Source organism: Saimiri boliviensis, chromosome 5, assembly GCF_048565385.1.
Source record: "Saimiri boliviensis isolate mSaiBol1 chromosome 5, mSaiBol1.pri, whole genome shotgun sequence".
Classification (NCBI taxonomy): domain Eukaryota; kingdom Metazoa; phylum Chordata; class Mammalia; order Primates; family Cebidae; genus Saimiri; species Saimiri boliviensis.
The window spans coordinates 22,515,278-22,542,678 of NC_133453.1; the positions used below are offsets into that span (position 1 = coordinate 22,515,278).

The 27,401-nt window shown below is 46.4% G+C and overlaps 1 protein-coding gene across 2 annotated transcripts in view; it reads right to left on the minus strand.

The window, feature by feature from the left end:
* Positions 1-3,277: 3,277 nt before the first annotated feature.
* The window catches only part of STK36 (serine/threonine kinase 36), a 30,313-nt gene continuing 6,189 nt past the window's right edge, over positions 3,278-27,401 (minus strand). Inside the window, exons 7-27 of one of the 2 annotated variants that reach the window (XM_074399014.1) lie at positions 26,421-26,514; positions 25,963-26,132; positions 25,611-25,798; positions 24,677-24,776; positions 21,789-21,932; positions 17,267-17,446; positions 16,196-16,293; positions 15,448-15,553; positions 13,299-13,449; positions 12,886-13,013; positions 12,253-12,357; positions 11,468-11,566; positions 11,293-11,381; positions 10,949-11,012; positions 10,644-10,754; positions 8,696-8,770; positions 8,040-8,211; positions 7,644-7,791; positions 7,253-7,400; positions 5,900-6,646; positions 3,278-3,657 (exon numbers count right to left, since the gene is read on the minus strand). In XM_074399014.1, the coding sequence (XP_074255115.1) occupies positions 3,514-3,657; positions 5,900-6,646; positions 7,253-7,400; positions 7,644-7,791; positions 8,040-8,211; positions 8,696-8,770; positions 10,644-10,754; positions 10,949-11,012; positions 11,293-11,381; positions 11,468-11,566; positions 12,253-12,357; positions 12,886-13,013; positions 13,299-13,449; positions 15,448-15,553; positions 16,196-16,293; positions 17,267-17,446; positions 21,789-21,932; positions 24,677-24,776; positions 25,611-25,798; positions 25,963-26,132; positions 26,421-26,514 (3,261 nt within the window). In that variant the 3' untranslated portion in view covers positions 3,278-3,513. Of the gene's footprint in view, positions 3,658-5,899; positions 6,647-7,252; positions 7,401-7,643; positions 7,792-8,039; positions 8,215-8,695; positions 8,771-10,643; positions 10,755-10,948; positions 11,013-11,292; positions 11,382-11,467; positions 11,567-12,252; positions 12,358-12,885; positions 13,014-13,298; positions 13,450-15,447; positions 15,554-16,195; positions 16,294-17,266; positions 17,447-21,788; positions 21,933-24,676; positions 24,777-25,610; positions 25,799-25,962; positions 26,133-26,420; positions 26,515-27,401 lie in introns of both variants that reach the window. The other variant, XM_010336311.2, reaches the window with a different exon arrangement.

Genomic DNA, 27,401 nt, shown 5'->3' on the forward strand with positions numbered 1-27,401 from the left:
ACTTTACCACTCCATTGGTATTACCCCAGTCGCCATCCAGGACTTCACTGTCTCTTGCCTGGATTATTATTATAATAGCCTCCTAACCGCTGAGCCTGCTTCCCATCCTCCCCTATCTCCATAGGCATTCACAAGACCAGAATGAAGAGTGATCCTTTTAGGATACAAGGTAGATCACATAATTCTCTGTTCAAAAGCCTCCAATCGATGCCTCCTCCATTCAAAGTAAGAGCCCAAGTCTTCACCAAGGTCTACAAAGCCTACAACATCTGGCCCCTACCATTACCTTCCTGTCTCATTTTCTATTATTATCTGCCTTCTTTATTCACTTAATCCAAACTGGTTCTTCATAGCTCCTCAAGCATGCTTTCATCTCAGGGCCTAAGCTTTTCCCTCAAACAGCTGCATGACTCACTCCCTCACCTCCTTCAAGTCTTTTCTCAAGTGTCACCTTCTAGTGAGGCCTGCCCTCACCATCCAACTCAGCACCCTTCATCCCCTTTCCCTGCTTAATTTTTCTCCAGAGCTTTTACCGCCTTCCTACATACTATATACAATTTACTTCTTTTAATAATTTCACTATCTCCCCAACCAGAATGGAAACTCCCCAATCAGAATAGGCACTGTTTTATCTCCTGTGCCTAGAATAGTATCTGGCACACAGAAAGGACTAAAAAAATATACATTGAAGGCCAGGTGCGGTGGCTCACATCTGTAATCCCAGCACTTTGGGAGGCCAAGACAGGCAAATCACAAGGTCAGGAGTTTGAGACCAGCCTGGCCAACATGGTGAAACCCCATCTCTACTAAAAATACAAAAAATTAGCTGAGCATGGTGGCAGGTACCTGTGATCCCAGCTACTCGGGAGGCTGAGGCAGGAAAATCGCTTGAATCCAGGAGGCAGAGGTTGCAGTGAGCTGAGATCCATTGCACTCCAGCCCGAGCGACAGCATGAGACTTTGTCTCAATAAAAAATATATATATTATATATATCATACATGTTATATATTTATTATATATATATACACACATTGAACAGACTTGAAATATTTTGGGCATGAGGAAATTACGGTGTTCCCTAGAAAAATACTATTTTTGCTAATGTGTCAACACAGTAGACAATAAAGATGAGGATTAAACTAAATTTCTTATAAAAGTAAGGGCACTAGGCCAGGCACAATGGCTCACACCTGTAATCCCAGCACTTTGTGAGGCCGAGGCCAGCAGATCATGAGGTCAGGAATTTGAGGCCAGCCTGACCAACATGGTGAAACCCTGTCTCTACTAAAAATACAAAAATTAGCTGGGCATGGTGGCACACATCTCTAATCCCAGCTACTCAGGAGGCTGAGGCAGGAGAATCACTTGAACCTGGGGGGCAGAGGTTGCAGTGAGTGAGACTCCATCTCAAAAAAAAAAAGTAAGTATTTCATTTCTGAAACAACTGGAATTTAAGGAAGGACAAAAAGGAGTCTCCTTAAAACTTATGGATGAGCCAGGCGCGGTGGCTCAAGCCTGTAATCCCAGCACTTTGGGAGGCCGAGGCGGGTGGATCACGAGGTCGAGAGATCGAGACCATCCTGGTCAACATGGTGAAACCCCGTCTCTACTAAAAATACAAAAACTAGCTGGGCGTGGTGGTGCGTGCCTGTAATCCCAGCTACTCAGGAGGCTGAGGCAGGAGAATTGCCTGAGCCCAGGAGGCGGAGGTTGCGGTGAGCCGAGATCGCGCCATTGCACTCCAGCCTGGGTAACAAGAGTGAAACTCCGTCTCAAAAAAAAAAAAAAAAAAACAAAAAACAACTTATGGATGAAGAAATAAAGGCCCTGGAAGCTTGTTCTAAGCCATCCAATGAGTTAAGACTTTCCAATGCTTCCAGTTAGATTACAATTCTAACTAACAGGTCTGACTAAAAGCCCTTTTTGGTAAATTGTACAATTTCTATAATAGCTACCCTTCTAAAGCAGCTTGGATTCCCTACACATTAGAACTCCACTAAATATTAAAACTAGTCACTAAGTCTGAGTAACCCAATTTACTGCTCTGTTTAATCCTGCCCTTTTCTATTTCAGCTCCACTGGCCTTGCCTTGAAAGTAGGTAACTGGCCGGGCGTGGTGGCACACACCTGTAAGCACTCTGAGAGGCCAAGGCGGGCGGATCAAGAGGTCAAGGGATGGAGACCATCCTGGCCAAAATGGTGAAACACCGTCTCTACTAAAACACAAAAATTAGCTGGGCGTGGTGGTGCACGCCTGTAGTCCTAGCTACTCAGGAGGCTGAGGCAGGAGAATTGCTTGAACCTGGGAGGCGGAAATGGCAGTGAGCCAAGATTGTGCTACTGTACTCCAGCCTGGTGCCTGGTGACAGAGCAAGACTCTGTCTCAAAAAAAACAAAAAAAGAAACTAGGTAACCATATGTAGTTCATCTAGGAAGGAGGAAATTGGAAGGCAAGAAAAGATATAAATAAGCTTCCAGATCAGGATCTTGTGTCAACAGGACACCAGCACTTCTAACACCACATAGAAGTTAAAGGCAGGTTGAGCCTCCCAACTCTTGTCCTGGGAGCTTCAAGTATGGTGGGGCACAATTTTTATTAAAAGAGTTTACATGGCCGGGCGCGGTGGCTCAAGCCTGTAATCCCAGCACTTTGGGAGGCCGAGGCGGGTGGATCACGAGGTCGAGGGATCGAGACCATCCTGGTCAACATGGTGAAACCCCGTCTCTACTAAAGGTGCAAAAAATTAGCTGGGCATGGTGGCGTGTGCCTGTAATCCCAGCTACTTAGGAGGCTGAGGCAGGAGAATTGCCTGAGCCCAGGAGGCGGAGGTTGCGGTGAGCCGAGATCGCGCCATTGCACTCCAGCCTGGGTAACAAGAGCGAAACTCCGTCTCAAAAAAAAAAAAAAAAAAAAAAAAAAAAAGAGTTTACAAACAAAACTACCAAACACATACACACACACACACACACACACACACCCCAACCAAAAAAGATACACTCTCCACCCCCACCCCGATAGGAATGTTGGCTAAGCACTGAGGAATCCCTCAATAACGGACTGATGGCATTGATCCCCACAGCCTAAAGCTGAGACAGGCTCTGTCTTCATCACTGTCCTGCAGCCAGCATGTCTAAGGCAAAAATCTGCTGGGAGGATTAAAGGAGCTCTAGAAAGGAAGAGATTTTTCAGGTAGAGGTTTTTCCACGAGGCAGGTCCCTAAAGTTAAAGGCACATTATTGGAGAAAAGGCCCCTAGATGTAGAAAGGAAAGGAATCTTCTCTGGCACCAAGAGCAATAAAATTTACTGGTTGAAATCATCCTGAATCTGGGAGAAGGAAGAAGCTTTAAACATAAATCTCTTCTAGTTTCTTGTTCTCAGTTGAGTTGGCAGCTTATCTCTTTTCTAGTCTCTTCAGTTCTCGGTTGAGTTGGTAGCTTGTGTAGTAGAATAAGGAAGAATTGGCAACAGCAGGGCAACCAAAGTTGGAGGCTGGACCCCAGGAATCTGGAATCACATGCTATAGGCTGGCCTCAGGAGATGAATGAGTTTCCTGCAGTGTTTGGCAGAGGCAGGCCTAGGACCGCTGTGTGGCAGTGACTGATTCCCCAGAGAGAGCAAGGCTAGTTTCTCACTGGCACCCATGGACACCAGTACCTGTAGGATAGAGAAGAGATGACAGAACAGGACATGAGGCTTAGAAATGGTGGTGTCTGGGACAGGTGCAGAGGACTTTCACTTACCCAGCAATTCTTACTCAAGAAGAAGAAGAAAAAGGAAATGGGCTCTTGGGGACTTGGGATAGACTGAATGGGAGAAGAGAAACCTTGGAGACAGGAATCATCAGGACCAGAAGTCTACTTCCATTCTCTTTGGTTATAGACCATGAAACCAAGGCACTAAGGGACACATTTACTTGTCCCCAGGAAGACTTAATGAATGCAGCAGTATCTCATGGTAAGCCAAAAGGTCTAATTCTTAGCCTTTGATGTAGACCAGTGGGTTCTAACTTCGTTACCACCAAGAATCCTAACAATCATTTTCCCCCATGGATTGCACAAGATCCCTATAAGATCTTCACCATCCTGTCAAATATTTGTTCTGCATGAACTTCCCAATGTTACCATTTTGAGATGTCATAATTTGTATTACCATTTGTAGATGTGTGATTTCCAATTGCCTCTTTTTAAATTTTTTTTGGAGATGGAGTTTTGCTCTGTTGCCAGGCTGGAGGGCAGTGGTGTGATCTGGGCTCACTGCAACCTCCAACTACCTGGTTCAAGCAACTGTCCTGTCTCAGCCTCCCTAGTAGCTGGGATTACAGGCATGTGCCACCACACCCAGCTAATTTTTGTATTTTTAGTAGAGACGGGGTTTCACCATGTTGGCCAAGATGGTCTCGATCTCCTGACCTTGTGATCCACCTGCCTCGGGCTCCAAAAGTGCTGAACCACCGGCACCTGGCCCTTTCTTTTCTTTCTTTCTTTTTTTTTTTTCTGGTGGCAGATTCTCCCTCTGTCACCCAGGCTGGAGTGCAAAGGCATGATCTCCGCTCACTGCAACCTCCTCTTTCCAGGTTCAAGCAATTCGCCTGCTTCAGCCTCCCAAGTAGGTAAGATTACAGGCACCTGCCACCACACTCGGCTAATTTTTATATTTTTAGTGGAGACAGGGTTTCACTAGTTGGCCAGGATGGTCTCGAACTCCTGACCTCAAGTGATCTGCCCACCTTGGTCTCCCAAAGTGCTGGGATTACAGGTGTGAGCCACAGAGCCTGGCCTATTCCTACTGGGCTCTTTAAATACTGAAAATCACAGCCAGGCAGGGTGGCTCATGCCTGTAATCCCAACATTTTGGGAGGCCAAGGTGGGTGGATCATTTGAGGTCAGGAGTTTGAGAACCTGGGAGCAGCTGAACCTGGGAGGCAGAGGTTTCAGTGAGCTGAGATCGCACCACTGCACTCCAGCCTGCGTGACAGAGTGAGATTCTGTCTAAAAAAAAAAAAAAGAAAAGAAAAAAGAAAATTGTGCATAAGAGACAAGATAAAGTAGTGGTTATGAGTATGGGCTCTGGACTCAGACTTTTTTTTTTTTTTTTTTGAGACAGAGTTTCACTCTTGTTACCCAGGCTGGAGTGCAATGGTGCGATCTTGGCTCACTGCAACCTCCACCTCCTGGGTTCAAGCAATTCTCCTGCCTCAGCCTCCTGAGTAGCTGGGATTACAGGCACGCGCCACCACGCCCAGCTAATTTTTTGTATTTTTAGTAGAGACGGGGTTTCACCGTGTTGACCAGGATGGTCTCGATGTCTTGACCTCGTGATCCACCCGCCTCAGCCTACCAAAGTGCTGAGATTACAGGCGTGATCCACCGCGCCCGGCCCTGGACTCAGACTTCTGAGTTCAAAAGCCCAGTCCTACACACTGTCCTTGTAACTTGGACAAGTTATTAAATTACTTGTGCCTCAGTTTCCTCATCTGCAAAATGAGGATAATAATAATTTAAACCAGATAATAAAGGTAAAATGCTTAGCATCGTGCTTTTCTCATGAGTGCTAAAAAAACAACATAGCATCTTCATGGCACAGAGAGTAAAACTCCTCTATCTCAGCATCTCCTAGTCTTCCCCCAACTCCCTCCTGCACAGTCACTAGAAAAGATCAACTGTGGTCCTTGAGATCTCAGACATTTCCCAGCCCAATGGAGCCCTCTTCCAGCTCTCTTCCCTTCTCCAGGGCAGAAATGGTAACTGGAAAACTCACTCCAAGACACTATCCCTGGGAGAAACACGGCATAAGTTTCTGGATGTCCCGATGCCAATTCCTTACAGATGATGTCAGAGAAATGTTGTGAACTCTAGGGGCCCTGATCATCATGGTTCATAAGCCCTGTAGGGTATACCTGATGGATGCCAGGCTCCTGCTGGAGGCTCCGGAGGGCAATGAGGGCAGCTTCCTTCACATTTGGCTGGGGGTCTCCACATGCCACCTCGAGGAGCCGCTGGGGTGCTTGGCACTGTAACAGCTCCTCTCCCAACCCTTCAGGTCCCAAGTTGCCGAGAGCTGATGCAACATTGCACCGGATACCAGCTTGAGGATCTCCAAGCAGCTGGGTCATACTGGGCACTGCAGCTGCCAGGGCAGGTCCCAGAGGACCAGCCCGGTAGGCTGCATTGCCCACAGCAAAGCTGGCACTGCACCGCACAACAGGATCCTTGTCTCCAAGTCCCAGCAGCAGAAGGCTGAGCAGTCCAGTCTGGCTCTGCAGTGCCCCACGCAGGGCCATGCTGTCTTGGAGCAAGTGGCCCAGGAGTCTGTAAGTGTGTGCCCGAACAGAATTCTCTGGGTGGCCCAGGAGGCTGTGCAGGGGCCGAAAGGATTCATCAGAACCAGCCAGGAGCTCCTGGATAAAGGACAAGCGGCTGGGAGACAGGACTCGGACAGTGTGGGCCAGCAGGGAGAGAAGGTCAGAGATCAGCAGTGGCTGGTCACTCAGGAGGGCAACTGAGAGAAACGAGACGATGGTTCTAGAGGAGGCAGCCACTGTGTTCACAAACTGATTGAGAGAGGTGGGGTCCGTGAGGGCCAGGCGTGTGAGGAGGCTGATGGGCAGCTCCACTTGTGTCAGCGGAAGATGGTAGCAGCAGACCTGGGAGAATGGAAGGGGTGGGTGAAAGGAATTCAGGGAGAGGGAGAATATATGCAGCTAGGTAGAAGGCCAAAACCTGGGAGAGAGAAAAGTCAAGCTATGGTAAGAAATGCCACAGACAGCTGGAAGTCCTGCCCCATGGCACTCCACATGAGACATGACATGGAGACTGACAGAGCAGGTTCTTTCCAAGATCATTCCTTACTTTGCAAGGGCTCGGTCTCTGCCTTCGAAGACCCACTGTGAAAAAACAAAAAACCAAAAGAAAAAACAAAAGAACAAAGACCCACTGTGCAATGCCAATAATTGCCAGAGACGTGATTCCTGGCGAAGGAGCTGAGTCTCCAGTGCCTAGACCAGGATGTTCTCCCCTCTGAGCACCAACAGAACCAGGTGACAGACTGATGGGGAGGAGGAGGCACCAACCCAGCTCCCACCGCATGCCTCTGCACAGCCCTGAGTATTGTCTGCATGCCAACTTTTGAGTCAAGCCAGGTGCTCCATTCTTACAGTGGCCTAGAAGAGCCCTGGAGCTGCTGGGAAGTAAATTAGAGGACACACGTTGGCTATCTTCTTCTCCCACCTTCATGCTAGCTGCCCAAGTACCTGCAGCAGATGGGCTGGAACTTCTGAGTCCCTGAGGTCAGCCAAGACACCCATAAGGAGGTCAGCATCCATATCCAGTGCAAAGGGGAAGCAAAGGAGCTGGCAGACAGAGAGCACCACGACAGGGAGAAACTCAGATCCATGAGGCCTAAGGAGAGGAATGTAGGAGACTTGGTCTTGTTGACTTAACCTTTATCATTCTTCTCTCCCTCCTCAAAATTCCCTTGCCCAGCACCCCTTCTACAATCTTAGCCACTACTTTGGTTTCCAGTCTAAACCTGATCTCATCTTTCTTGCTTCATTGCTCAATCTGTCAGTAACTTCTTTCCTGCCTTCTTCTCTCTCCCTTCCCATTGCTAACTGTCTGGCTCTTCTTCAAGCTCAAACTCACGCCTGGCGCAGTTGATTCAGGAAGCTGGGGTGAAGCAGATGCTTCAGGATGGACATGAGGATACTTCCATGCTGGGACAGGTAGCTCAGGCATAACTGGGGCTCCTGGGTAAAGGCGACCATGGCCAGGCTCAGCAGAGCCGCCATGCCTGGAAACACCAAAAATGGAGACCCAATGGAACAGGCAAGAGGCCCAGATACCCCTGCTTCCCTACAGCTCCCAGGGCTACAACTATTCGGTCCCTTCCCCAGCTTAGAGCAGCTCTATGCATACACTGCTTCCTGTCCTCAGGTAGAAGCAAAAAAAAGAAACCTCTGTGGGTTAACCTACTTCTGGGCTGCCTCCTCTTGAAGAGACATCAGTGCACTCCCACAAAGGATACCGATAGAAAGATACCCTGGGGAGAAATCAGTGTCCAGTCTGGCTCTGAGCTTGGTGGACTGGATAGCGAAAGCTCCCCTTCCTGTGCAGATGCCTCCTCAGGTAGCCTCAGGGCCATGAAGAAGCGATGCCATAAAATGGTCCACATTTCTGAACTGGCCACATCCCTGATTAGGCTAGCCTTCCCCTGCTAGAGAAAAAAGTGAAAGAGGGTTGGCAGGGGGGAAGACAGAGTCAGGAGTCCAAATGCTTTTATTAATTCCTGTCCCCAACTTACAAGGAAAGGAAGTCCCAGAAATAATTCCTTCTCCTTTCCCACCTAGTATTTCTCTGTTGTCTTATTTCACTTTCTTACACCTTAATCAACTGTGCAAACAGGGCACTCTTATTTCACTTTCTTATCAAACCCTCTGACCTCACAGTTCGTGTGTATGTCTGCTGAAACCCAGGGAATTCATTTTACCCCCCACTGGATCCCAGGGGATGCAGCTGAATGGTTTCCTTCAAAGGTCCAGTACTGAGGGCAGGCAGGGAAGTTCCAAGGCAATCACAGGCACAGTGTTTGAGAGGAGAGGCTGCGGGTTGCTTCTTCATTCCCCTTGTCCAGAGACTCCCCAAAATGCCCAGTTCCTCTCTCTTTACTTCTCATCCATCCCAAGATGCATCTGTACCTCAGTGAGGAGCTGCAGCAGAAGGATGAGGAGGCCATCATAGAATCCACAACTACCTGGTGGAGTCAGCCGAACCTGTCAGAGAGAAACAGGAAGAATGCGGATGTCTAAGAGGAATGGGGTGCCCGCTAAAACCAAGGCAGGTCAGCAGTGGTGCCATGGAGGAAACACATTTGAGAGTCAACCAGAAGGTAGAATATATGTGACCTAGGGGAACCATTTGGATGGGAGAATGATGGAGAAGAGGGAGCAGTCACTGATGACTCCCAAAGTTCTGACTTAGAATCCTGGATGAGTGATACGACCTCTCTGAAGGCTAACTTTGTGTAGAAAAAGCAGATGAGTATTTTTACACTGGTGTGTCTATCTTTCAAGTATGTTGTGGGAAAACATGTGAAAATGCTTTAAAAATTATAAAGAATTCAGCCAGGCACGGTGGCTCACGCCTGTAATCCCAGCACTTTGGGAGGCCGACGTGGGTGGATCACAAAGTCAAGAGATTGAGACCATCCTGGCCAACATGGTGAAACTCTGTATCTACTAAACATACAAAAATTAGCTAGGTATGGAGGCACACACCTGTAGTCTCAGCTACTCAGGAGGCTGAGGCAGGAGAATCACTTGAACCCCGGAAGCGGAGGTTGCAGTAAGCCGAGATTGCACCACTGCACTCCAGCCTGGTGACAGAGCGAGACTCGTCTTAGAAAAAAACACACACAAAAAAGAATTCTACGTATATAAAGGATGACAGGCCGGGTGCAGTGGCTCACTCCTGTAATCCCAACACTTTGGTAGGCAGAGGCAGGCAGATCACTTGAGGTCAGGTGTTCGAGACCAACCTGGCCAATATGGTGAAACCCCATCTCTATTAAAAATAGAAAAAAAATTCGCCGGGCATGGTGATGTGTGCCTGTAATCCCAACTACTCAGGAGGCTGAGGCAGGAGAACCACTAGAACCTGGGAGGCGGAAGCTGAAGTGAGCCGAGATCATGCCACTACACTCCACACTGGGTGACAGAATGAGACTGTCTCAAAAAAAAAAAAAAAAAAAAAAAAGGATGACAATAATTTGATTACGAAATCTAGTCTTCCCTTTAAGACATGAAGGAAAGACGAGTTTCAAAGGATCTAAAAATGAAAGGAAGAAAAGTCCTGGGAAAGGAGAAAGCAGAAAGAAGTCTACATGATAGACAGTGTCCCTAAAGAATTCACAGGGCTGGGCACGGTGGCTCAAGCCTGTAATCCCAGCACTTTGGGAGGCCAAGGCAGGTGGATCACAAGGTCAAGAGATAGAGACCATCCTGGTCAACAAGGTGAAACCCCGTCTCTACTTAAAATACAAAAAATTAGCTGGGCATGGTGGTGCGTGCCTGTAATCCCAGCTACTCAGGAGGCTGAGACAGAATTGCCTGAACCCAGGAGGCAGAGGTTGTGGTGAGCCGAGATCAGGCCATTGCACTCCAGCCTGGGTAACAAGAGCGAAACTCCATCTCAAAAAAAAAAAAGAATTCACAGGATGTCAGCCACCTTTTCCATCTGTTAAGAAGAACAAGTGGGAAAAGCAGAGTGGAAACCACAGTCAGAGGTGAAGAAATTATGCATCAGGAAGGACTTTGCCAAGAGCATGAGCTTCTGGAGGAGGAGAATGAAGCAGGCAGGGTTATCTCACTACTCAGGAAACTCAGGTTGGTCACTTCCTCTTCCCTCCCTTCCCTCACTCTCTAGAAGCCCTGTATATTAAAAAGAAATCTAAAGTCTGGATCAATCTGGGCTCAGAGGGGCCTATTATCTGGGGACAGAAATCTAGAAAAAGAAGGGCTCCTTGATTCTTTTTAAATTCCTCAGCGTACTCTAGGCTTGCTGCCATTTCAGTCTTTTCCCCTTGAATGCAGTCCTAGTGTCTGACTCAGAGAAAACACGTCTGTGCCCTCCTTGTGGGGGCCTCACCTCTGCAGGGGCAGACAGGGCATGTGTGGCTGCAGCCATCCATTCCGTGGGCTGGAGGTCAAAGGTCACCCCTTGCTGCCCAAGCTGTCCCAATAGACAGGCTGCTGCACTCTGTGGGAGAGGTAGAAGAAAAAGAATGTTCAAATCTAAATGGCATTCAGGACAAGCAGAGAAGATTTATGTCTCTGTCCTGGTCCAAAAGAATGCCTCCAGAAACGGATACAAATAGGATAGTGACTCCCCGACTTCCACAAGAGTTTGTCACTAGGGTGAAAAGGGGTAGAGGGTAAAGGCTAAAAACTTACCACAAGAGAGACGACGTGTGAATGGGTAAAGAGAGTAGCAATGTCATTGCCTAGCTTCTCCATTCTGGAATAAAGAGATATATCAAGGGATGCAGCAGTAGTAAAGGGGGTTGGTGAGCGGCCTTCCCTTTCCCTTGCCTGGCGTTCTTCACCTAGGCTGCATGTCTACCTCCAAGGCATAAAGTTGATGGGAGTCTAGGTCTGTTCTTTGTAGAGAAAGCTTCACACTCTCTGTCCCAATTCCTCCTAAGGATAGGCTATAGGGTACCATTCCCCATATGCTCTGTGAGGGTTAGCTATGCGGGTAGAAGACTTCTGTGGAGAGACCCTACCTTATGACTTACCCACAAGGCAGATTTTGGAGTCGAAAGACAAGAAGGGAGAGGAAGTAGAGTGCCACTTCGGTAGACTCTTCCCAATCTACTACTTTTACCTACAAGGGAAACCTAAGATATCAGAACCACCTCTGGCTGAGACAGCGAGGCCACCAGGGGAAGCCCACCTGTGCTGCTGGCTTACCTTGCCCTGAACCAACATGAACAGGGACTCCAAGGCCAGGGGCTCCTGCCCTAGAAGGCGGCACAGGCGCTCGCTGACAAGGCAACAGGAGTACAGAACCTGAGGGAGAGGGAAGGAGTCTGCAGTGAGGCAGGGCAGGCCCCGGGCTCCAAGAGTAAAGGCGCAGCTGCAACGCTGGCCAGCCCTTCACAAGATCCGGTACCCGCACTTGGGAGTGTGAGAGAACCCCCTTTTGCCTCTTGCTGTGAGATAGTGAGACAGGGACCCTTCTTGGTTCTGCTGAGGACTCACTACCAGTGGGGTGCTCTCAGTTGAATAGATTTAAAAGCAGAGAGGAGTCTTCCAAGAGGGGTCTCTCAATTGGTCTCTCTCAGTCTCTCTCTCAGTCTCCCTCTCTTGGTCTGTCTCTCTGTCTGTTTCTATGTCTGCCCTGGGAGTTAAAAATAAAGCTGTGAGGCCGGGCGCGGTGGCTCACGCCTGTAATCCCAGCACTTTGGGAGGCCGAGGCGGGTGGATCATGAGGTCAAGAGATCGAGACCATCCTGGTCAACAAAGTGAAACCCCGTCTCTACTAAAAATACAAAAATTAGCTGGGCATGGTGGCACATGCCTGTAATCCCAGCTGCTCAGGAGGCTGAGACAGGAGAATTGCCTGAACCCAGGAGGTGGAGGTTGCGGTGAGCCGAGATCGCGCCATTGCACTCCAGCCTGGGTAACAAGAGTGAAACTCTGCCTCAAAAAAAAAAAAAAAAAAAAGCTGTGATGCCAGGAGTTATGAAAATTACCTTGAGAAGGTGCAGGCACAGGACGGGATGCTGCAGGCCAGAGATGAGGGATGGTCTGAGCTGGCTGCTGTCTTCAGTGAGCTGATTTGCCAAATGCCAGCAGACCTACAGAGACATACCTGAAGGCTCAATCCTGTCCTCGTTATTACAACCCTGTTCTTTAATATGTCCAGTTGATCAGAACTCTCAGTCTCTTGCTAGTCACTCTTCTCAGGTTCACCAGAAACCTCACACCCCATTCTATTCCCAGTCTTCATCACCAAAAGAGAACTGAAAGTCATGGCCTAGTTTGGCCCCAGGGGAGGCAGGTACAGCAGAAAGGATTCCTGGCCAACAGAGGGCAAGAAAGCTGAATCCTGAGCCCTTGAAGAAGCATCACTGGAGGCTTCAGATCAGCTGCCCCACCACCTGGGCAGTTTATTGCTGTGCTCTCTCCGTCACCAACTGGCCACGGGCTCTGGGATTCTGACTATATCGTGTTCTACAAGTGACCCAGGGTGGGAGCATCTGTTTCTGGAGGTACTAAAGGAGGGGCTTAAAAGCTTGTTTTTCTACCTTTCTGAAAAACTGGGGCCAACCTCCCTAACTCCTCTGGCAGTAGAGATGAGAGGAACAAGCAGTTGTAGCTCAGACCTGCTCCTTGGCATCCCAGCAGTCAGGCAGTCCCACAGGAGCAGTGCATATGGCTGCCAGGGCAGAGGCAGTGGCTCCTGGTAGATCCTCACTTTGCTCTCGCAGTGGCTGACTCACTTGTGGGGCTCCTATGGAGAAGGCAAAAAGTGACTCCAAGTCCTGGGGCTCTTGCCCTAGAAAATAGCACCAGTACCCACTGACATGGCAGCAAGAGTAGGGAACCTAAGGGAGTGGGAAGAATGCAGGATGAGGTCTGGTTGTTTCCCTCAGATCCCCATTCATCCTCTCAGTTCAGTTATTTATTGAGCACCTACTAAATGCCAGGCGCTATCTAGGTGATGGCAGTAGAAAGAGCAGAGCCTGACCTATGCAACAAGTAAGTTGAGAGAACCCCCCTTCCCCACTCTGGTTACCTGGGGGAGTGTGGACAGGGAGCTGTGGAACTGTCAAGCCATGAAGGAGCCCATCCAAGACAGCCTGCTGCGTAGTCAGCAAGCTGGAGTAAAAGGCTTTGGAGACGGCCTGGCTGTTCCCATCCATGGCTTCGCACAGGAAAGTAAAGCACTAAAGGAGACAAGGGCAGAGGTAGCATCAGAACATTAGAAGACCGGGCTTAGTGTAAAAACCAAGAAACCCTGAGGACCTGAGGAAAGAGGACAAAAACCATAGCAAACAGCTGTCTAACTCTAAGTATTCTTCACACCAAAAATACATTATAACTGCCTTCATTCATGCTTCAAGGACAACATTTGAGGTGTCAATCCTTCTATTCTCTGATCAGCTGCTCCCTAGATGATGTTTCTCAAAGTGTATTTTACAGACCATGAGCATAAGAATTCCTAAGGGTCAGGCGCAGTGGCTCATGACTGTAATCCCAACAGGGTGTTGGGAGGCGGAGGCAGGTGGATTGCTTGAGCTCAGAAGTTCGAGACCAACCTGGGCCACATGGCAAAACCCTGTCTCTACTAAAAATACAAAAAAAAAAAAAAAAGCATGGTGGTGTGCACCCATAGTTTCAGCTACTTGGGAGGCTGAGCGGGTGGGATTGCTTGGGCCCAGAGGGTGGCGACTGCAGTGAGTCAAGATCATGCCACTGCACTCTAGCCTGGGTGACAGAGAGAGACTCTGTCTCAAAAAAAAAAAAAAAAAAAAAATTCTTGTGGCCAGGTGTGGTGGCTCACGCCTGTAATCTCAGCACTTTGGGCGGCCAAGGTAGGCGGATCACCTGAGGTAAGGAGTTCAAGACCAGCCTGGCCAACACGGTGAAACCCTGTCTTAAAAAAAAAAAAAGCCGGGTGCGGTGGCTCAAGCCTGTAATCCCAGCACTTTGGGAGGCCGAGGCAGGTGGATCACGAAGTCAAGAGATCGAGACCATCCTGGTCAACACGGTGAAACCCCGTCTCTACTAAAAATACAAAAAATTAGCTGGGCATGGTGGCGCGTGCCTATAATCCCAGCTACTCGGGAGGCTGAGGCAGGAGAATTGCCTGAACTCAGGAGGCGGAGGTTGCGGTAAGCCGAGATCGCGCCATTGCACTCCAGCCTGGGTAACAAGAGCGAAATTCCATCTCAAAAAAAAAAAAAAAAAAAAAAAAAATCCTTGGGATTGCTGGGTCCCTCCCAACTCAGTCCTACTGATTCAGAATTTCAGGAGGTAATTATTCCAAACTCCCCATTCTACTCATAGCACATGACAAGAGAAGTGCTGGCCAGTAACATGAATCACTGCTGGCCAAAATTTAGGTTAGACAGTAAAAGCTTTCTGACTTGAAAGGGTGAGGGATATTAAAAAAGGACGTTAGACCAGGAAAGTCTGAATGAATGCTAAAGGCAGGAAGGTAGTCCAGATCTATGTTCCCAGTTACCAGTTTCAACAATGATCAGGCAATTGTTAACTTCCTTACATATATATGCTCCTCTCTGTCTCCTCTGAGATTAGTCAGAACTCAGCTATTTTCTCATTCAATCCTCCAATCTCCTGTCCCTTACCTCCAGGATCTAGGGAAAAGAACTGTATAGTTTACTAATCCTCAGGACAAACAAGGTTGGACAATACTAGAGGATCTGCAAGTCTCTTCAGGAAGTAGTTCTATTTGTGGTCCCCTGAAATATGCCAAAGGGCTGAAAGTCACTCGGCCTTTATATACATTACTCTTTCTGTGTGGAATTCCTACCTTCCTGCCTCATTTACATGGCAAACTGCAATGTATTCTTCAAATCCTAGCAGAGATAATTTCCTTCTTCGAGAATTTTTCTATGATGCTCCAAACAGTGTTAACTGCATCTTCTTCATAAAATACAGTGCTGCTCTTGTATTATATGCAAAGTCCTAATGCACTTTTCACTGTCGTCCTTGATCATTTTACCTCTCCCCTATTAAACTATCCCAAGTCCCTTGAAGGCAGGCACTTTGTCTTACTCACATGGCATATGACATGGTGAGAATTCAACAAATGTTTGTTGTATTAACTTGATCTGACCCTATATAGTCATAAGAAAGGGGATGGGAGAAACACGGGAAAAGATAGGAGACACAGAAGTCTGGAAGTGGGAGCAGATTACCATCAGGCTGTCCCTCCGCAAAGTCTGCTCAGAGTCATCTGGTTGGGCCAGCAGTTTCCCCAACAGGTCCAGAAAGAGGCTGGCAGCCTCCTGAAACACCTGTAGGCTGGGGGTAGAAAATGAGCCCATATTTCTTATCTCTCTACTAAAAGTCTGGATGTGGTAAATGGGTCAGTTCTGGGCAGGTAGGAGAATCTCTGCAAAGAAAAACATCAGAATGTTCCTCCTTCGCTTACTACACACATAAACACACACACACACACACACACACCAGAATGTTCCTCCCTTGCTACACACACGCACAATCAGAATGTTCCTCCCTTGCTACACATACACACACACACGTACACACACAGAAACACATCAGAATGTTCTTCCCTTGATACATACACACACACACACACACACACACACACACACACACAGCCTCCAAGCCCCTTCTTTGCCATTTTTCTTTCTTTAATCCACTTGGCTTCCTGGAATAAGTTATTCACATCTTGACCTTTCCATTTTAGGACCATGGTGACTTGCTGACTCCTGGAACCTGTAAGTCTTGAGGCCAAGTTGGAACTGTCTTGGGGTCCTTAAAAGGATGATGAGCGGCCCCTGAGCTGATTCCTAAACCTGGAACAAATCACAGCTTCTTCATACTTGGCCTAATCCTACAGGGGAGGGATGCATGAGGTAGAAACAGAAGCCAAACTTGCCAACAGTGCAAAAGTGCCTCTTATTCTACTCTTAATCCTACCTGTCACCCGTCTGGCTCCTCTCCAGATTGAAGGTGCAGGCAAAGTAGGCCTGAATCACAGCCATCAGGTCCCGTAAGAAGGTCCCATACCAACATTGCTGCCCAGGAAAAGAGATGAGAGTAAGGGCAACGTGGAGGATGGAAATAAAGAATAGAAAAAAAAGTAAAAGGGGTGTATAGAGATCCATTTAAGTTGATCAAACAGAAAGGGACTGAGAGAAACATAGGCAGAAAGAGAAGATGTAGAGGTAACAGAGAATCAGTCAATGGCCTATAAACAGCCTGGATTAAATATGTCTTGTTTGGCCTGAATAGCATTTTGAAGTACAGAAGGTTCTATTTTTCAAAAATCTTTTTCTCTAAATTCCTTAATATCATTCAAGATTAATATTCATCAACAGAGTCCAGCTTTCCAGCTGCCCCAGCTGAGGCCCTATTAAGCATCGACACTGACTCTGAAAGGTCCCCATTCTCTCAGCCCAGCTGCAGTAGGACACAGCAGGGAGAAGTGGAGGTTCGGCCCCAAATACACTGAGTCTCAATCCCAGCCCTTCTACTTGTTATCTCTGTGACCATTTACAAATCAGTGACTGTGTATGAGTTATCTCTGAACTTAAGTACTCTCCTCTGTAATATCAGGTCAATGAAGCCTAGTATCTAACATTTCAGAGCATAGTGCTCTAAATACTTAAAAATGACATAAAAATTTGGGTTTCTCCTTTTTCTTGGAAAACTAGGAGATCTGGCAACACCAGGCCCATATTTCCCTGTGGCAACAATGGGCTGGAGCTGAGGAAAGGATTCCTCTACTCCATTTAGAGTAGGCATGTGATCTCCAGTTCATCATATTCCCCCACTATTCATATAGTCACACACAGAGCCTACTTTATAGCTGACATTATCTGCTAGCTCCAAAAGGCATTAGAGTTTGTAATTAATGGTATATTAACCAGAAAGAGGAGGAAAGAAAATAAAAGGCAGTCAGCTCAAAGAAAGATGGCAATCTAGAGGAGAGATATCGAAGAAAAAGAACCTCCGTGAGTCTTTGGAGGCTCCTGGCCTGGTGCTTACCTGCTGGAGGCTGTTGCTCTCGTGGCTGTGCCTGAGTAGACTCAGCAGCAGCCCAGGCATCCCTGCCTCCCGGCAGAAGGGATACAAGGCAACAGAGTCACTGCAGCTGGAGAGAAGACTGCTCAGGACCCGGAATGCAGGCAGGATGTGGGAAGCACCCTCTAAGATGCCTTTCAGGATCTGGGTGACATGAGGGAAAGAGGCAACGATTGATATTTTCATTTTTCTTTTTTTTTTTTTTTTTTGAGATGGAGTCTCGCTCTGTTGCCAGGCTAGAGTGTAGCGGTGTGATCTCGGCTCACTGCAACCTCCGTCTCCCAGGTTCAAGTGATTCTCCTGCCTCAGCCTCCTAAGTAGCTGGGACTACAGGCATGCGCCACCATGACCAACTAATTTTTGTATTTTTAGTACAGACAGGGTTTCCCTATGTTGGCCAGGATCGTCTCGATCTCTTGACCTCGTGATCCACCCACCTCGGCCTCCCAAAGTGCTGGGATTACAGGGATGAGCCACTGCACCCAGCCTACAATTGGTATTTTCAGAAGTAAAAGGAGATATATATATATATATACCAAGTGTCCCTAAGGGGCTGGCAAAACAAACCAAATGCTTACATTCTTTTCTTTGCAAGTCTAAAACACAGAGAAGGAAAGCAGGGAAACAGGAGAACTGTACCAAGGAAGAAGACAATAGATGGTCAGGTTACCTGACACAGAACACCAGTGACCAAGGAGTAGGGGCCTCTCCTCAGGATCTCTGTCAGACTAAGTGCCATTCCTATCTGCTCCCTCCCTTTTCCAGCCCTTCACCTTAAAAACAAAACACATGTGCACTGCACATGCTTCTGAATATTCAGAACAAAGCATATAAAACAATGTTATTCAACCACAGAAAGATAAAACATTATTCCACTCTAGGTCAGGGTTGACAAACTATGGCTCACAGGTCAAATCCAGCCTAACATTGACTTGTACACAGCCTGAATGCTAAGGATAGTATTATATTTAAATGTATTTATTTTTTGAGATCGAGTTTCACTCTCGTCCTGCAGGCTGGAGTACAATGGTACAATATTGGCTCACTGTAACCTCCACTTCCTGGGTTCAAGCGATTCATCTGCCTCAGCCTCCCGAGTAGTGGAAATTACAGGTGCCCACTACCACACTCAGCTAATTTTTGTATTTTTAGTAGAGATGGGATTTCACCATGTTGGCCAGGCTGTCCTCAACTCCTGACCTCAAGTGATCTGCCCACCTCGGCCTCCCAAAATGCTAGGATTACAGGCATGAACCACCACGCCTGGCCAGTATTATATTGTTTAATGGTTGTTCTTTAAAGGAAGAACATTTACACCAATAAGATGCCATTAGCTGTTCTAAAGGTTAGCATTTGCTAATTTAATATTTATAATAACTCTGTTAAGTATATAGAATTAACTATATATATATATATTTTTTTTTCTTTTTTTTTGAGATGAAGTCTTGCTCTGTCGCCCAGGCTGCAGTGCAATGGCATGATCTTGGCTCACTGCAACCTCCACCTCCTGGATTCAAGTGATTCTCCTGTCTCAGCCTCCGGCTAATTTTTTTTTTTTTTTTTTTTTTTGTATTTTTGTAAAGAAAGGGTTTCACTGTGTTAGCCAGGCTGGTCTCGAACTCCTGACCTCAAGTGATCCACCTGCCTCAGCCCCTGAAACTGCTGGGATTACAGGCATGAGCCATGGTGCCCAGCCTTAGAATTAGCCATTTTATAGGTGAAGAAACTGAAGCTTCTACATAGGTCAAGTAAGTAGTCAAAGATCATACAGCTAATGAGTAGTGCAGCTGGAATTCCACCAGAGAGAGTCTTATCCCTAAAGACAGAGCTTTCAGTCTGCTTCCCTACACTGAAAATTATCCAACAGTAGGAGGAAAACGTGTTAGTGCCAAAAGACAAGTGCAAAGTGCCAAACCAATTCAATGAGGAAAGGAGAGTTTTTTTCAACAAATAGTGTCACGACAATTATATATCCACATGCAAAAACGATCAACTTAGATCCTTTCCTCATATTACATACAAAAATTAGCTCAAGATGGGTCAGAAACCTAAATGTAAGAGCTAAAGCTATAAAACTTTTAGAAAAAGAGAAAATCTTTAAGACCTTGCATTTGGAAAAGATTTCTTATACACAACATCAAAAGCATAAACCACGTAAGGAAAAAACAGTAACTGAACTTAATCAAAATTCATCATCGTTTTGCTTCAAAAGACACTCTTATGAGATAGAATGAAAAGACAAACCACAGACTGGGAGAAAATATTTGGAAATCACCTGTCTGATAAAGGTCTTATGTTGAGAATATACAAAGAAGTTTTTTGTTTTTTTTGTTTTTTTTGAGACGGAGTTTCGCTCTTGTTAACCAGGCTGGAGCGCAATGGCGCGATCTTGGCTCACCGCAACCTCCACCTCCTGGGTTCAGGCAATTCTCCTGCCTCAGCCTCCTGAGTAGCTGGGATTACAGGCACGCGCCACTATGCCCAGCTAATTTTTGTATTTTTAGTAGAGACGGGGTTTCACCATGTTGACCAGGATGGTCTCGATCTCTTGACCTCGTGATCCACCCGCCTCGGCCTCCCAAAGTGCTGGGATTACAGGCGTGAGCCACCGCGCCCGGCGATACAAAGAAGTCTTATAATTCAGTAAGACAAACAACCAAATTAAAACTGAGCAAAAGATTTGGGATATTTCACCAAAGAAGATATAAAAATATTCATCATTAGAGGAATGTAAATTAAACTAACAATGAGATACTATCTCACACTTACTAGCATGGCTACAGTAAAAATGTCAGGCAGTAACAAGTGTTGACAGGATGTGAAGAAACAAGAACCCTCATAGGGCCGGGCGCGGTGGCTCAAGCCTGTAATCCCAGCACTTTGGGAGGCCGAGGCGGGTGGATCACGAGGTCGAGAGATCGAGACCATCCTGGTCAACATGGTGAAACCCCGTCTCTACTAAAAATATAAAAAATTAGCTGGGCATGGTGGCACGTGCCTGTAATCCCAGCTACTTAGGAGGCTGAGGCAGGAGAATTGCCTGAACCCAGAAGGCGGAGGTTGCGGTGAGCTGAGATCGCGCCATTGCACTCCAGCCTGGGTAACAAGAGCGAAACTCCGTCGCAAAAAAAAAAAAAAGAAAAAAAGAAAAAAAAGAACCCTCATAGGATACTGGTGGGAATGTAAAATGATACAGCCACTTTGGAAAACAGTTCAGCAGTTTCTTAAAATGTTAAATATAAATTTACCATATGACTAGCAATTCTATTCCTATGTAGCTGCCCAAGGGAAATGAAAACATATATCCATACATAGCCTTGCTTGTGAATGTTTGTAGCAGCTTTATTCATAAAACCCAAAAAGTGAAAAATCCAAAACATCAATGTCCCATCAACTGGTGAGTGGATAAACAAAATGTGATATATCCATATAATGGAATACTAACCAGCTATAAAAAGGGGAATGATGATTAACTGTAAATGGGAGCCAGAGGCAATGGCTCACACCTATAATATCAGCACTTTGGGAGGCTGAAGTGGGAGCACTGCTTGAGCCCAAGAGTTCCAGACCACCCTGGGGAACATTATAAAATGCCATCTCTACAAAAAATACAAAAAATTAGCTAAGTGTGGTGGTGCGTGCCTGTAATCCCAGCTACTTGAGATGCTGAGACATAAGAATCACTTGAACCTGGGAGGTGGAGGTTGCAGTGAGCCAAGATCATGCCACTGTACTCCAGCCTGGGTGACAGAGTGAGACTCCATCTCAAAAAATTTTTTTAAAAAAACAACAACTATAAATGGGTATGAGGGATTTTACCGGGGTGATAAAAATGTCCTAAAACTGAACTATGGCAAATTTACTAAAAATCATTTATCTATGTCGAAAAAGAGTAAATCTTATACATAAATTATACCTGAATAAAGTGAGACAAGCAACATAATTTGGCGAGCACCCAGGAAGAAAAAGCACTGTGTTTCAGAGAAGCAAAGCAAGGTTCTACAAGAGGGAACACTAACTTTAAACTAACTTTGGATGCCAATTAAGCAAAATGTCTCCCCCGACCAAAAAAATAACCTTATTCTTCTCACTAGTGTACCTGTAGTACAGAATATTGTATATTCAGTTGTTACATTTATATTTTAAGTTTCAACAATAAAAAATTAGTGAAAATGTGTTTTCCCTCATTACATAAGTAATTAATATCCTCCATTTTTGCCTATTGGCTCACCATGCCTAAAATATTTACCATTGAAAAAGTTTGTTGATCCCTGCTCTAGTAGGTATTTTTCCCTTCAGAAAGAGAAACCCCAGGGCTGCTCTTTCTGTGTTACTAAAGAAGGTTGGCAAACTTCCTCAAACTAAGCAGATAGACTGAAAGAATTGGAAAAGAACAAACTTTCTCTTTCTCCTGAAGTCAGTGGATTCCAATGCTCTATCTGTGAAAACGGTCTTGATCCCATCCACGGTGTCCTTCTGTCCTTACCTGCCCTCCAGCCTCATGCAGCTGACTCTGGATGCGCTGGCAGAAGTCAGGATTGCACAGCAAAGTGAGAGGAGCCTTCAGTTGAATGGACACAGGCTCAGTGGTCTCTAGCAGGTGTTGCCACTCATTGTCACTGTCTGGCTCCTGAGGCAGAAGGGAGTGGAAGGGGCCAGGAATAGTGTGTAAGTCTAAGGGTAGTAGATCCCAACCTGTAGAAACCATGGGGAATCATGAAGTAACTGCAAGAAGCCAGTGACCCCTTTAGCACAGAGTATTTCTTCAGTCATCCGCGGAAAAAGGTACAGTTGGCAGTCTGTGAGGGGTCTTGAAGAGTCTCTTGGAGAACACTGGCATATGTGCATAAAGGGATACCTAGAAAGATGTCCACTGCAGCATGGTTTGTAATAATTATTATAAGGGAAAGATTATAAAGTCAGTCACTAATGGAATAGTAAGCCATGGTCCATCCATATTAGAAAATACTATGAGGTTATTACAAAGATTGTGAAGGCTGGACATGGTGGCTCACACCTGTAATCCCAACACTGTGGGAAGAAGAGGCAGATGGATCACCTGAGGTCAAGAGTTCAAGACCAGCCTAGCCAACGTGGTGAAACCCCATCTCTATAAAAATACAAAAATTAGCCGAGTGTGGTGGCACACTCCTGTAATTTCAGTCCAGCCTGGGTGACAGAGCGAGACTCTGTCTCAAAAAAAAAAAAAAGAAAGAAAAAGGCTGGGCACAGTGGTTCATGCCTGTAATCCCAACACTTTGGGAGGTCGAGGTGAGTAGATCTTCTGGGGTCAGGAGTTTGAGACTGGCCTGACCAACATGGAGAAACTCCATCTCTACTAAAAATACAAAATTAGCTGGGTGTGGTGCCACATGCCTGTAATCCCAGCTATTCGGGAGGCTGAAGCAGGAGAATCACTTGAACCCGGGTGGCAGATGTTGTGGGACCCGAGATCACGTCATTGCACTCCAGCCTAGGCAAGAAGAGCGAAACTCCCTCTCAATAAAAATAAAAATAAGGCCGGGCGCAGTGGCTCAAGCCTGTAATCCCAGCACTTTGGGAGGCCGAGGCGGGCGGATCACGAGGTCAAGAGATCGAGACCATCCTGGTCAACATGGTGAAACCCCGTCTCTACTAAAAATACAAAAAATTAGCTGGGCATGGTGGCGCGTGCCTGTAATCCCAGCTACTCAGGAGGCTGAGGCAGGAGAATTGCCTGAACCCAGGAGGCGGAGGTTGCGGTGAGCCGAGATCACGCCATTGCACTCCAGCCTGGGTAACAAGAGTGAAACTCCGTCTCAAAAAAAAATAAAAATAAAAATAAAAATAAGAAGTGTTGCTATGGTTTGAATGTTCTGTCCTCTCCAAAACTCACATTAAAAACTTAATCTCCATTGCACCAGGGTTAGGAGGTAGTGTCTGATCGGGAGTGTTCAGGTCACAAGGGCTCTGCCTTCAAGAAAGGACTGATGCTATAAGAAGGGCTTGCAGGCTGAGCATGGTGGCTTACATCTGTAATCCCAGCACTTTGGGAAGCCAAGGCAGGTGGATCACGAGGTCAGGAGTTCAAGACCAGCCTGGCCAAGATGGTGAAACCCTGTCTCTACTAAAAATACAAAAATTAGCCAGGCATGGTGGCATGCACCTGTAATCTCAGCTACTCAGGAGGCTGAGGCAGGGAATTGCTGGAACCCAGGAGGCGAAGGTTGCGGTGAGCTGAGATTGTGCCACTGCACTCCAGCCTGGGTGACAGAGCAAGACTCTGTCTCAAAAAAAAAAAAAAAAAAAAAAGAAGGGCTTGCAGGAGTGGGTTCATTCTCCTCTGCACTTCTGGAAAGTGAGAACACTGCATTCTTCCCCTCTCAAGGACTGAGCATTCAAGGCACCTTCCTGGAGACTATGACCCAATCTGCCAGCAGCTTGATCTTGGACTTTCCAGACTCCAGAATTGTGAGAAATAAATTTCTGTTTTTTTAATAAATTACCCGTCTTAGGTATTCTGTTATAGCAGCACAAAATAGACTAAGACAGGGTATAGACAGGAATTCTTTGTGGTACTCTCACAATTATTCTTTAAGTTGGAAATTATTTCAAAAATAAAAAATAGGACAAAACTCTAAAAAAAAAAAATTAATAAAAGATTGTAGGCCTGGCACAGTGGCTCACGCCTGTTATGCCAGCAATTTGGGAGGCCAAGGTGGGCAGATCATTTGAGGTTAGGAATTTGAGACTAGCCTGACCAACATGGTGAAACTCTGTCTCTACTAAAAATACAAAAATTAGCCAGGCGTGGTGATACAAGCCTAAAATCCCAGCTACTCAGGAGGCTGAAGCAGGAGAATTGCTTGAACCCAGGAGGCAGAGGTGCAGTGAGCCAAGATCTTGCCACTGCATTCCAGCCTGGACAATAGAGCGAGACTGTCTTGAAAAGAAAAAAAAAAAAAAAAGATTGTGGTAAAACTACATGCTCTGGTGTAGGAAGATCCCAGATTATATGGTGAAAGAGATGCAAAATAATACATGTAGTACAAACTCGGTAATGGAAAAACAGCCAAACTATAAATTCCTACATGTGCATATGCACATATGTGAAATTATAGAAAGTTTAGAAGGAGATAGCCTAAATTAATAACACTGGTCACCTTGAGGACTAACTCAATGAGGGCTTTCATTTTTACTTATGTGTTTCCATTTTTCATAATTACATGTTTAGATACTGTACAATTAAAATATATAAATGAGTAAAAAAGCAATACCTTTTAACACAAAGGGAGCTCATACTTAGGGGATTGGGAATCAGTGATCTAGAAAAACATCTACCTAGACCCAGCATCCCATAAAGAAACAAAGTCAATAAGAGCCCCTGGGCTTCACCTCATTTTCCAGGTCCACTGCATCAATGCCCCGCTGGCCCAGCACCTCTGGCTTCTCCTCTGGGAATGCTTGTTCCCAATCTGGGGTGGTCCGGTTTTCCCTGCCAGAGGAAGCCAGGGAGTAGAATGGGTTCCAAACCTATGAGTCTCAGGTTTCATTAACTTGTCCCTCTCTGTAGGGCCAGGATAGGATGAGAAACAAACCATATAGGATTGACTAGAGGAGACTTCTTTCTGGGATATAGGATATGACCAGTACAGGATATGCTGACTACTACACAAATATCCTTAAGTGTCTTCTCACTTTAGAGTTTATTCTCAAGTCTCCTTTGCAGTTTTCACCTATGGCTCTCAACCCAAAATAATCTTCCCTTTTGGATAGAGATGATTCTTTCCTTTTCAACCAACCTTTTTTTTTTTTTTTGAAACAGAGTCTCATTCTTTAGCCAGGCGCCAGGCTGGAGTGCAGTGGCACAGTCTGGACTCACTGCAACCTCCGCTTCCCGGCGTCAAGAAATTCTTCTGCCTCAGCCTTCCGAGTAGTTGGGACTACAGGCGTGCACCACCATGCCCAGCTAATTTTTGTATTTTAGTAGAGATGGGGTTTCTCTATGTTGGCCAGGCTGGTCTCGGTCTCTTGACCTTGTGATCTACCCGCCTTAACCTCCCAAAGTGCTAGGATTACAGGCGTGAGCCACTGTGCCCAGCCTCAGCCAACCTTTCAATGTAGATAAAGAAGAGAAATGCCCCAAGTTTCCTGATGAATCAGAAAAGCATCTATAATTAGAATCCAAGAACCTAGGACTCAGACTCTCAAGCCTCTATCCACATTTAGGCAGTGGCTGGTAACAGGGACCATTTTGTATTTGCTTTGGCTAGAGTCAAAGACATGAAAGATACCCCGCCCTACAAATCCCTACCTATACCCTTCTCACCCAGGTGCATGGGGCGCCTCTCCAGTCCCTGACTCAGCCCAGCTGCTCTTAATTTCTGAGGCTAAGATCCCAGCCAGGAGGCTTGATTCCTGAGGAGTGGCCCCAAGTCTGGGCAGAGGGGCTGTGCCGGAAGCCACCTTGCTGGTTTTGTCCTCTTGCTCGAGGGCAGGTCCTGTGTTCTGATGTTTCTGTGGGAGGTAGAGGGCGACACTGGATCAGAGCTATCTGGTTGCCTTAGGACACTATGGATGCTATTCATAGCCCTCCCCCAAACCCTAGAAAGTCACCCTCCTCCTCTAACTCCCCAGTCACTAGTCTGGTCATTTCACATATTTTCCTCTGCCCCACATACCTTCTGCCTGGCCTCCTCAGCCATGCGTTTATAGGCCTGAGTCAAGATGCGAGACTGATTGCCTTTGGGGGCCAATCGATGGGCCTGTTTGTCCTTTAGGACCTGCAGTTCTGGGGGTAGGCGGCTGGTGAATGGGTTGCCCAAATCTGGGCGTGCTGGCTCAGTTATTACTGTGGGGAGGGAAGAGATGGAAGACATGATCATAGGGGTTGTAGTCACTATGTCCACTTGGCCAGGGACAACTTCAGTGTCTCCAGGCTTCTGTGGAAGAAGACCATTTTGAAAAAGTGACAGAGATTACAAGGGAAGTAGCAAAAGTTAGCTGACAGGCTAGGAAGAAAGTTCAAGCTGCTGGAGGAAAGAGGATATGTTAGACCTAGATGGTTGGGGAAGGGAAAGGGAAGTGGTTTGGAGGAAGTACTGGGAAGTACAAGAGCCATGGGAACCTGATGACTCACTGGTGACACGACCAGCAATAAAGGGGTGATGTAAAAGGTCTGGCCAGGACAGTCGCTGCCGGGGGTCTTTGGTGAGCAGTCCCTGCAGGAAGTTCTACAGAGAGAAGAAATACTCCATCAGTCATTCCTTCCCTTCCCTTAGGGCTCTAGCTTATCAGCAGAACTGGCAAACCAAGATTCCCATATCCATTCTCACAGCAGACTAGCTGCTCCTGATCACAACACCCTCTAAAAACTTTGTTTAGGCCCCATTTTCCTGGCTGACATCATGGACAGACCACTACCTCACCCCCTAGGGACAGGACCCCAAATCCTATTCATGGACCCCAGAAGTAAAAACAAATTTTAATGTCACCAACTTTGTAAAGAAGGAAGAAAAAAAAACTGGGAGAAAGAGATGTCATCTTCATAATCATCTTCAGAAAACAAACATTCTAAGAACTCCCAAACTATTCACGCTGCCCTCCCTTTGACTATGGTTTGTTTGTGGCTGGGTAGGAACAGACGTATTTTTGGTTAAAAGTACATTCACAAACAAGTAATTGTGTGAAGGTGTGTTTGGGAGTACTCAAAAACAGAAAGCTTTTAGCAAGTCTTGAGAAGTGGAGAGATAAGGAGACAGTCTCTGAAAAGGATACATCTATTACCAGAAATCTTTGGGGAAATCTCCAGTTGGGCCTGAAAGAGGAACAGAGGTACTAGTAGATTATGACCACTTTTCTAAAACAAGGTGATCTGTATAACTACGGATCTTGCTGGAGCTTCCTGCACATCAGCCCACGGGGAGAATGAATATCCTATGTGTGCCTCCTCCACTTAAGGTTCCTTCTTTAGGTTCTTCTTGACAATTATTGGGGCCTCCTCAACTAAACAGGGGAGAAATTTGTTGTCCCTTCTCTCTCACTCTCTTTTTTTTTTGTTTGTTATTGTCCCTTTTCATCTCAGATAAAGCAAAGCTGTAATGAGGTTTCACTCTGTGAG